We start from the raw sequence: 12,108 nt of genomic DNA on the forward strand, positions 1-12,108 counted from the left end.
GTTTAAAAACTCCAGAAACACTGCTGTATCTGATCCATTCATATCAGCGCAGGACACATCACTGTAGTCCTGAGAATGATCCACCACCCAAATAATACCTGCTCTGTGCTGGTCCTGTGGGAGTCCTGACCAATGAATGCACCTGAGAGACAGAGAGTGTAGGTACAAGGTAAGTGTACTTAATGAAGTGGCCGGTCAGTATATTAAAGATGACCAGTTGGTGACTCATAACTAAGTCTCTGTGATGACTCTGTGAAGCACCTGTACCCTTCAGAAATTAGTAATTTAGTGTTCGTTGCAACATAAAACTTTGATATAAAAGTGACTATGTAGTAATATTGGTGTATTATCAGGGGAATTTTCATTGATAAATCCATGGAATATTGGCTGATTTTATAGGTCAACGGTATATCAGTCTGGCTTAGTATCAGCACATTGTGCTTTCCTATTACCCACATTTTGCTATTTTTAATGAAACATTTTAAAACACAGTGAAATGCACTTCAGTGAATCTCTTGGACTTCACAATAAGTGACCAACATCATTGAAGTCAAAATTCAGTTTATCTATGATTGCACAACTTCTTCACCAGACTTTACAAACTATGCCTTAAGGAAGTTATTTAATTATACAACTCAATAACGTGATTGCCCTGAGTGGTAGAGGAAACTCACTGCAGGAGCCCAAAGTCTCCTTTCCTTCCTCAATTCAATGGCTTTCCAGGACACGCTGGTCATTTATTCGGAATCGCATTCAGTAAAAGCAGAGCGCTTGGCCGTCGTCTGTGCCGTCTCCTTTCGGCTGCTTTAATTTCCTGGCAGTGGAGCTGCATTTGGATTCAGAACACCCAGCGTCGCCTTATCACCCCGCTTCCATCTCTCCAGCTGTGTTGTGGAAAAGGCAGAGGGAAAATGTGTGACAGAGCGATTTAATGCCTCGCCTGCCATTCTTACAATGGGGAGTCATTGAAAAATGGGCTGCATTGGTTTGTCACTGCAGATATGCCAGCAGGAGAGAGAGAGGGAATGGGAATTGTTAATCTGAGATGAAATAGCTCTGAAAGATGTGAAGAACAGATTGCCAGTAATGACTGAGTGTTGTTCATTTGGCCCAGTCTTGGAAAGGTTGCCCTGAGTCATGCTTGTTATGTCTGATCTTGGACCAGACTCCTCAAATCTCAGCTGTTGAGAGAAAAATCACAAGCTGATCTCTGATCAGTGTCAGTGCTATTCAGCATGACCTGGTCTTCTCCTGGTCTTTGAAAAAGGAGAGTTAGATCTTTGCGCAGACTCCTGGAGCCTAAACTTGTTGTAGAAAGTCAAAACAGCCCACACGCATGTTAGGGTATAAATATTGAGTTTAATCTAGCCAACATGATGCAGACAGACAGGTGGTGTTTGCTTGTTCATGGTCTACAACTCTATGTATGAAACATTTATAATTTATGTAACGCCGCTCTAACGGTTCATAACAAATAACAACAACAATGAAAATGTTGTATATTTATACACAAAAAATAGATGGTTGTCCATCTTAAATTAAAATTAAAAATACAAATATTCCCTGAGGACATATCAGAATTTTATTATTAATGTGTTTTCATTCAATAAGAAAAATGGATGTATATGGTTTAGTTTATATTCAGTTGAGGTTAGGTGGTGGTTCTGAATGAGTTTTAGAGAAGAAGGTGCAGAGAATAACCTCCCCAACATTTGCTTCCAAGAGTTGCAATGCAAAGTTGGACTAAAATTATAATAGAATAATTATTAATAATATTTTTAGGCTACATATTATTTAATACTTTAAAAAATACATTTTAAACAATTATTAATTACATATGTCAGGTATGATGAATGATGATGAATGTACAGTTATCTACAAATTAGTTTCCAATTTTTCCACCTTTCTTCTTTTCTTAATCTGGTCTCGGTCTTGACTCGTACTCTCCTGGTCTCAGTCTTGACTCATAGTCTTGTTCTTGACTCAGACTTAATGTGTCCAGAACTTGTTCTTGACTCGGACTTACCTCAAGTGGTCTTGACAACAACGCTTGATGTGTAGTACGCTGATATTTTGATTATTCAAAAAATGAACGCGTAAATTTGTCATGAACCAGGTCCTGCTGTTTTCTGCCTCGCCGTTCTTGTGTCCTTGTTTCCTTGACTCTGCCCCATATCATCTATGTCAACCTGTGTACACTGAAACCCCTCCCTGTAATCATCACCCTGTGTCTTGTTAGGTGTCTGTGCTTATGTAGCCATTGTTTTGTCTTTGTCCTCCTCTGTCCTTTGCATTGCATCAGTTTTTGTCCAGGTAGTTCTGTCAGGTTTATTCCTTCTTGTGTGGTTTTACATTGCCTTTGTTTCATTTATGGATCTTTCTCTGCTCACCATTTCAACCTGCACCTTGACTCCTAATAATTACATTACATAATTGTGGTTCAGCCAGACTTAATTACCATTGGATTTGGTAGGGAACACCCTTGTTACACCCATATGCAACCAACTGACAGGGAAGAATGCATTCATATCTGTTGTTGAACCACTGTAAATGCATTGTTAGGATGTGACTGTGTGGAAATGTTAGACCTTTAAATGGTCAGGACCTGCCAGTGGATCCAGAATTTAAGTACTCACTTTTGTAATCCAGAATAACCCAGGCAGATTGCATAGTAGTCCATATAGTTATTTAATAAAATGGCTTAGAATGTAATGTAATGTAAATGTAGAGCCATCACATTATGTAACTTAACTTTTCAGTGTCAGGAAACAGAAAACAACAGAAAACTACACCGAATTCTCAACATATGCAAATAATACATTTTTTTCGATATTTATTGTGTCCACACTGTTTTTTTATTACAGCTTCCATTTTTTTCGGGAGACTTGCTTGATATTTTTTCACACCTCCAAGTTTCATTCTTAGAAGTTGGTTGCTTTTCATGATCCAAGTATTCCCAAACATATTCAGTGATGTTGAGATCTAGACACTGGGGTGGTTGGTTCCATTGTTCTGAGAACACTAGCAGCTTCTTTGTTTGATTTTTATTTTTTTGTGTGTGGGTTTTTTCCTTTCTCATTAATGGATTTGTCTTGACAGCTACCCGTCCTTTCAAACCCATAATGCTGAGTTGCTGATCTCTTAAAGACAAAAGCTTTAAATACTGTTTATCAGATGGTGACAGTTTTGGTGGTCTATCAGGTCTTGCATGGTTGTTAGGAGTCCTATTTCTTTGTATCTTTTAATCACTTTTTAAACTCCAGTCTTGGAAACGCATTCTTTTTTTCATTTGACTTTCCCTTTCCTTATGCAAGTGGATTGTCTTACATCTGATGTCCTCAGAAATATCTCTTGAAAAATGAATTACTTGTACTTCATTTCTGTCTTGGCTGGAAATTAAATAAATGAATGGAAGATTGAGTGGCAGATGTCTGGACATGCCAGCTGTAAACATTAAGGGATTAAATGAGTTTGAATCGTTTGAATGACTTCCTGTTGTTTCTTTTTAAACTGCTGTCATTGTAGTCATTGCTTCCTTGACACACCATCAAATGAAATCGCGCGTGAGGACCTGTGCGTGCGCTTGTTTAAGTAACAGGTGTGTGGAGTGCATGTGATGAAGCGTCAGTGTGACACAAGGTCTATAATTTGGGGAATGTGTTTGTAAAAGAGTGTGTGTGAAGCAGCCCTGCGGTCTCCATGGGCGTGAACTGCTTAAGCACAATAAACATTTTTTTTACAGGTTGCTGTTATCTTTCAACTGACACAACCGGACGATTTTCTGTACCTGAACTAATAATCATTGTCTCCTTTTCTTCGGACTGCTGTTTGTATTTATGTCGCGTCTGAGGTTTTGTGTGTTTGTCTTTTCAGTTAGAATTTAATGGCGGGTGCAGCATCATAAATTATAGAATGCTTTTGACTATTGATTTGTTTGTGCTTTAGTGCACTGTTTTTCTGCCTGCCTTTATGTGTGTGTTGTTTTTTGTTTTTGTACATTTTCAGAACAGCAATATCCTGACTTTGTCAAGTCCTTTTTACAAAAGATACTTAGATACTACTGCACTTATATGGTGAGTGGAGCTGATAAAATGGACAAGCAGTGTAGATACTTATAGTGAATTTAGCTACTTTAAGGTGCCCCCATTGCTGACACAGGCATTCAATTACACAGAGACAGCTTGCATAAACGCCATAGAAAAGCATTGGAAACATGACGGTGTGCTCTGAAGTAGCTTCATATGAGCTTAAGTCACCATGTCCAGTGCCAAGCATCAACTAGAGGGGTATAAAGTCCCCCAGCAGTGGGTTGTGGTGTATTAGAGCTCCATCCAATACCTTTGGGATGAGTATCTTTGGCTTTTATCATCCATAACTAATCATCCAAGATCAGTACATGACCTTTCTAATGCTCTGTGGCTGAATGCAATCAAATCATCACAGTTCCAACATCTAGAACATACAGTATTGTGTCAAAGTCATAGGCTTATGGGCAAATAATATGTAAAGCCATTTATCTTGGTGTTTCTTATAAAAACACTAACATTAGAATACAGTAAGTTGTGAAATTGTGTTAACAATTTCCAAGCCTCTCTTTTATGAAGTTCATTATTTAAAGTTCAGCTAATCGGCCCTTCATTAAATTAAATCAGATGTGCTACTGATGGAATTTAATAAATCCATATAATAGTAGGAGTGCTGTGAAACCTGTGTTTTTCTAACTGTATTCTTCTAAAGATAATGTTAAATATCAAAAATATTTTTAAAAAAATGGAGATACAAGGTTTTGTCCTGACAGTGACACATATGTCTAGAAATAGACTAAATAATCTTATAAATGGCTTGTAACAATACTATAATGTATGTAACTATGAAGTGCCCCCTCTCCCCAACTCCCAAACCTGAATGTATTCTATTTTATAAGCACACTTCTACAAGACCTTGTTTACTGCATTTATATAATTATTTGCATTCATTCTAATGTTATGTAGTGTTTTACAGGCAAACACACACTCACTACTGAGATTAAGGGTTTGAAATAGTTTTCTTGGCTGCTTAAAACTTTTGCACAGTATATAGAGTGGGGTCCAGAAGTTTGAGACCACATTGAAAATTTTTTTAATTAAACCTGGAAATAAACAACAGCAAGTTTTAGAATTTTGAAAAATTGTAAACACAAAAAAAGTAAAATAAAGGAGAAATATTTCAAGATTGTGTACTCTAGATCACTATTCAAATTAAACAAAATTGTTCTGGTGAGCATGTTAAAGCCTTTGTACAGTACTCTTATCACTTCCTTTGAAGCTTGTAATCTACTTTGGTCTACTCATCAGAGGCTTTTGCACAAACTTGGGGAATCTGCCTGCTCGATTTTGTTCTGAAATGCATGTTAAAATTTCAGTTGTGCTTTTCACTCAAGTGTTATACTGATCATACAATCTGTAATAAAATGCTGTATGTTAAATTAGAAAAGAAGGCAGAACGAAGCATTTTCACTAGTGGTCTCAGACTTTTGGACCCCACTCTGTATGGTCCCGTGTACTGCCACTATAAAAACTGACACTGTCTGTGTCTCTGTGAGTGTGTTTGTGTGAGCGCTGGGCGTTTCTGTTTACACTCACCTGCATTTGTGTGTGTGTGTGTGTGTGTGTGTGTGTGTGAGTATGTGTGTGATTGGGTACTGGCTTTGTACTGATAGCTGGAGCAGGTAAAGTACAGTTGGCTGCAATCCAGAATTCCTGCAACACTGAGTCACACGACTGATAGCTATCTCTCTCTCTCTTTCTCCCCCCTCTCTCTCTCTCTCTCTCTCTCTCTCCCTTCTCTTTATGTGTCTCTCTCTCTCTCTGTACTGCTTTTCTTACTCATATACTGCACAACAACCCCCACCCCCCTCTCTCTCACTTGCTCTCTCGCTCATTCTCACTGACACACACGCTCTTCTCTCAGTAGAGCACCCATTTCCACGGCAGCAGCAGCAGCACACGGCCCTGGGGAGCGAGAGAGAGAGAAGTAGGGAGAAGAGCAAACCCTCTTGGCCACCCGCCCTGCCCGCTCCCACGTTTAAAAATTAACAACCTGCTACATTATTTAATCAGCCGAAGTGCCTCACTCGTTCGCTCCTCTTTTTGCTCTCTCTCTGTCACTCTCGTGCTGTTGTTAGCGCCGCTTAGTCCTGGACTGTCGGACTAAAATGGATATTTATTATGGGATTCACCTACAGTTTCTTTGGACTTTGCTTTGCCATTATCTGTTCACTACACCGCTGCAGCTAAGAGGAGCACCTGCTCTCACCGGACAGTGACTGTGGATCAGCTGTGTTTTTGTTTATAACAGCAAAACCTCTTATCTTGTAGGTTGGAATTCTCCATTGCTGATTCGAAGTCTTATTTTTTATGCATTTTGAGCAGTATATACATGTTCCTGTAGGTTGGAATTGCAGATAATCATTGAAATTGTCACTTTTTCGTGCATTTTGTGGAAAAATTTTCACATTTGTTTATGCTGGAATGTCCATGGCTGATTCAGATTCTAATCTTGTATGCCTGTTGAGGAGTATTGTCACATTACTGTAGGTTGGAATGCCAGTTGACAATTTTGTGCATTTTATGGAATATTTTCATGGTCCTGTACGATGTAAAGTCCTTTGCAAATTCCTGTTCTTATTTTTCTATATGTTTTCAGAATGCTCCTGATGTTTCCTTTTTATTTTTCTTCCATTTTTACTCTATTCAGATGACAAGGAAGAAGTAGTCTTGGGCAGCCTTCCTCTCCTCAGCTTCAAGATCGGACCAGTCCAGGCTTCGGACAACATCAACCGCAAGTTTGCCTTTAAGGTGAGTGAGCGCTGGGTACTTGGTGGGGTGAAGAGTCAGTGACAGGATGCTGTGATGTTAAGAGGGGGTTATGTATGAGAGTAGTAGCGAGTTGTGAAGTAAGGATAGTATTAGTTCAGCGTGTAAAATAATGGCTATTAAACAACATGCTTGGCATCCTGACAAAACCACAGTAGTCTATATTTAAGCTTGTGGTGTCATACACATACACACGAGGGTGAATGTGGGCTGTGTGTGTGTATTTGGGCTGGCGTGTGCCAGAGGAGTGGATGCACTGTCACATTCTATTCACCTCCTGATCTCTGGGGACTGGCTTTGGGATGTACTCAGATGTGCAGTGTGGTTGTCTGTGCTCTACTACTTCTGGGGCTTAGTGCTGTTTCATAGTACACACTATGCTGAATGCACTATTCTTAGCTGCAGGAGTAGACAGATATAAACATTTTGCACTGGCCATTCAGTCTGAATTGGCCAGAATAGTTGGAACGTTATATGGGTGATTCTATCAAACTGATAAATGACTTGTAGCTGACTTTGACGCTAGACTAAAATCCTTTTGTGTTGAGCAACTTTATACCTTATTGTAATGAACATTCCGTTTTGTCTTTACCAAAACACAACACTTCCAAAATTTGACCAGATGTTTCAGTGGTGATGCTTTCGGTAGTGACAATTTTTAGCGAATTTTGAGCATAACTAGCAAACAAGCAATCACAGCTTTGAAAAGCTACATGCATAAAATCGTAATATTTTTCATTAAAAATTGCATTGCATTGTTTTGAAAAAGGAAATATTTATTAAAAACTTTACATTAGGGCTCCCGAGTGGCGCAACCGTCTAAGCGTTGGCCCTATCATCAGGAGATCGCGAGTTCGATCCCTGGTGATGCTACAGCCATCCGTAGCCGGGAGTCCGAGAGAGCACAATTGGCCTCGAAAAGAAGCGGTGGTTGGTTTCACAGGTCTCGGAGGAAGCCTATGTTAGCCTTCACCCTCCTAGTGTTGATAGCATCGTGTGATTGGGGGAGTCCTAACTAGCGGGTGGAATTGGAAATGACTAAATTGGGGAGATAATTGGGTAAAAAAAAAAAAAAAACTTTACATTAATAAGAGCCATTGTGGTGACCGTGATGGTCCTATATACCAATCTGGTCAGCCCCTACGTTGTCCGATGTGGGTCATGTACTGTTTAGCTACTGTAGTGATAGCCTCTCCATGTAATGCTAGCCTATTTAACACCTTATTTTTTTAAGACCTTTTAGACATTTTTATTGGCCAAAATGTGAAACGTGGCCAAGGGGAAGAGGCAATTGGCAATGCCCACCCCTGCTTAGCTTTTTTTGTTGTTTTGCCAAAATGTCCATTTATTTTGAGCAAAACAGGTTTTGCTGGTGTACGCTGGAGACGTAGCTGTCATTCTGCTGTTTGTTTCCTAGTCCTGATCCTGGTGTGCAAATTTGAATGTTTTCCCTGTTCTTACCACGCCCATTTTCAAGAAGAGCCAATGAATTGCTTCAGGTGTTTTGAAGCAGGGAAAACACTCAGAAATGCAGTGCACCTTGAGATTGGGAAAGAGCAGTGTGTTGTTAATGCATGGAATGTACATAGCTATTCCAGAGATGGATAGCATAGCTTGGACTTATATTCAAGTAAAAGTAAAAGTAGTCTAGCAAAACCAACTTGAATAGGATTAAGTACCTAATAAGTACTACAGACTACTGGATCCATGCTGTGGAACTTCTAACTACATCCAGCATCTGTCAACAAAGGAACTGAAGTTTGTAAGATGTGTTTTTCTCTGTTTGGGATCCTTTCTGTCTAAAATAAAATGCTAACATTCAAAACAGTCCGGGTGCTGAAGCAACCAAATAAGATAAAACTGAATCCTACAAACGAATCAGTTAAAATATGTAGGTCGTAAATCAGGTATTTCATCTTCCGTAAAAGAGTAGCGATGGAGTATCCATTGGCAGATATTATTGGAAAACGTGTTACATGAGACTCCAGGTGTGTTCCATGAGTTGCCTCAGCGTGTGAAGAATGTGAAACTGTTTATAGCACTAGGTGCTGTTTTAGGCTTTGGCCCCTGGCTGCGTGGGTCTCTCTGGGACAGGGTGGAGCTTTTAGCAGGTCTGCACAGGCTCACAGTGACTTGATGAAACTGTTTTTTTTTTACTTAGGTCTAGCTGTTTTACTCAACCTATAGCAGAGCGGTTAAGCTATGCTCAAGGCAAAACCTCAACATTGATGACCTTTGACCTGGCCTTTGAAGGGTCGGAGAGGTGGAGAAGGGCCTTGCCATCATAAAAGCAAGCCGTTTAAAGCTCTTTAACACTGAAGGAGCATCGAATGGTTCCTGCAAATGCAGAACCTTAAAGGGATTATACATTTTACAACCACCTAAAAACAATTTCATGTTTGGTACCAGGCCGTTTTTTTTCTCTGTTAAGGGAATAAGCTCACACTTTAAATCCCAGTCTGTTTTTGCTGTTTCTGTACCATACAACTGACCACGAATAATCAGGGGTAGACAGATAATGGTCATTCAGGCCACTAGGCCAATGAACCTTGTGGCTAAAATTCAGAATTTGTGGCCAGAATTATAGAAACATATTAATCATATATTAGTGGTGGCACGACTGATAAATCCACTAGTCTTCGCTGTGGGCACCAGGCAACTGGTTGAGGAAAGTCCCTGAAATGCAGCTATGGTGTTAACTGCTATCAACAAGCAAGAGGAGAAAACATAAATCTGCTAAAACGTTTATTAGTGTGGAAATATTACACAAAATAAAACAATTCCACTCTAAGCTGTATATGACTGTGCTGAAATACAGGCTCGTAAGTTAGACAAGGTGGGTTTTGAGAACTGTTGTCTCTGATAGGAAGAAGTCATTTGACTGACATGCAGAATGACCAGTCATAGAACATTTAGTGTAATGTGTCTGCAACAAACACAAACTCATGTTAAATAAAATAGAGTATCGTCAGCAAATACACAAGGATATTCCCTTAACTCGCTACCTATATCTTTAAACCAAATTCAGGAACAACTTCTTAAAACGGGGTACCATGAATGTTTCTTGATTCATTGACGAGGTCTAAATCTTGCTTTGAAGGCAAGTTGATGCAGCTGCATGCTACCAACATTAGAGCTTGACATAAAATCATCAAAAAAAAATTCTTTGGGACTGATAAAACTGGTGCATGGCAGTATGGATAACTAGAACCAGCTTAAATTCTGTGTGAGAGGAGAGCTTGTGACTGTGGTGATTTTAGCGTGCAGTTCACATCAGACTGTCTGTGTAACCCTGAATGCTTGTGGCTTCTACAGTGCACATCTAACACTTCAAACTGTAGATTCTGCCACCCCAGCCGCTATTAGCAAGCTACTAACAAAATACTTTTAGCAGATGTCCAGAAAACTCACATTTTTTAGTTCGGTAATGAGAATTAGTCAGTTACTCTTTTGCATGACTAGTCAACTAGTAAAAGCAACCAGCCCCTATTATATATACGATGTATTTACAATTAACAAATATGCTTTAATCCCAAAAATACATCAGGTATTGCTTTGAAAAAAATAAATATCTATTAAAATCTTTACATGAATGATAACTTTGACATCATATTAGATACAGTGGTGGTTACAGTCAACAAATTCCGTCTAAATCAGTTTTGATGCAGTTCATTTGGTGCCTGACCAAGCAGGCTCTGGGTCTCGCAAGGTTAAAAGAAATTTTTGTTATTAATAGTTGATATTTGTGAATGTGTGAATTTGAGAATTTTTAAAATGGGCGGGCGCAAAAAGTCTTTGCATTTTTACTGGACGAAATATAAAATGTTGTGGTCAAGGGCACAAGGCAACAGGGAATATTAACCCCTGCCAGTATTATAATTTTTTTATTATAATTCCCATACATAGAAAATAACAGAAAACATGGTGATCCCTATAACACCTTTAAAATAGAAGCCAATGGGCAGATGCTTCAGCAACATTGTAACCATTGTCCATAATCAAATGTATGCAACACATACAGCAGATAGAGGTTAGGTTTAAAAATGCTCGAGGCCTTTAACCCCCTCAAAGTTTTATTACACACTTCTATAATCTGAGAATACTTCAAGCGGTTTGCATTAAAGTCCCTGTAGTTACTGAATAATAAACCTTAGTATGTGATAAACCTGAGATTTTAAGGGGTTAATATGTACAGTACATTATGGTGAGCTAGACATGAGTTGTGTTATTTTATAAAAATAACGTTGACTCATCTTCATTCCTTTTGGTGAAATCACATCACTACAATCCCAAGAGTGTTCCATGTGTATGGCATACGCTAATAAACCATGACACAAACGGATATGATGCCATCTTACAACACCCAGGCAGCATTTTTCAAACTTGTCTCTGCGCAGAGTTAATAATTAAGCAGGACACTATGCTTTGTGCATGTGTGTTTGGGTTTAAACTGTGTGCAAAGAGCAAGTGGTGTGTTCACTCAGGCATAGTCAAAGCGTCTTTGACAGCGAACGGTTCCTCGTCTCGGGTTGCCTTTACAGTAACACCTCCAGCACCTCTGGCATCTGTGCACCTTTCTCTGTTTCCTCCCATTCAAGCTCCTTTTCTACAAGGTAACGTCTCCTGTTCTATCCAATTCTGGTCAAGCGCAGTGTAACCAGAACTAGAGATCAGCCCGAGGTCATGAGGGGTTTGTCTCTTTTTTGAAAAGCCAGGATATCTCATTTCTAACAGTGATATTTCTGTGCTGGTACTGCATGTTGATCATTTCATTACAATGTTATTTACAAGAGCAGTCCCAAAATCCATGCTGGATTTGTCATAGTTTGTATTTTATGTAAGCATTTTAGGGCTGCCACTGTCAATTATGTTGACGATTAATCATAATCAGAATTTTAAAAAGGTCCAATACATAAAAGTTATGCTTACCTGAACAGTAACAAATAATGCAGAGCATTTCAGAGATTCCAGCTGGGAAAAGATAAACAAGGAAGCTTTTTAAAAGACTTCATTATTCTATTAGAACCCACAGGATGGGTTTTGTTATTTCTCACTCCTGTAATTTGAGAATAATTCAGTGATTTTACACAGTTTTCCATATCATTACTAATGAATAATCCTTAAGATTTAATATGCCTGGGATTTTAATGGGAGACTAGGGCCCAACCACTATGAAAATGTCACCGATACCAGTTTTTAATAGCTAAATGTTCAGATAACTGATAACATTAGCTGATTTAGTTTTACATGGCCA

General features: G+C 39.0%; 1 protein-coding gene across 7 annotated transcripts in view; it reads left to right on the plus strand.

Moving 5' to 3' along the window:
* Positions 1 to 12,108, plus strand: part of plekha6 (pleckstrin homology domain containing, family A member 6) — a 98,387-nt gene that overhangs the window by 47,524 nt on the left and 38,755 nt on the right. For all 7 annotated transcript variants that reach the window (XM_036558965.1, XM_036558966.1, XM_036558969.1 and 4 more), the window contains exon 6: positions 6,736 to 6,836. In XM_036558965.1, the coding sequence (XP_036414858.1) occupies positions 6,736 to 6,836 (101 nt within the window). The remainder of the gene's footprint in view (positions 1 to 6,735; positions 6,837 to 12,108) is intronic.

The sequence above is a fragment of the Colossoma macropomum genome, unplaced genomic scaffold, assembly GCF_904425465.1.
Source record: "Colossoma macropomum unplaced genomic scaffold, Colossoma_macropomum, whole genome shotgun sequence".
Classification (NCBI taxonomy): Eukaryota; Metazoa; Chordata; class Actinopteri; order Characiformes; family Serrasalmidae; genus Colossoma; species Colossoma macropomum.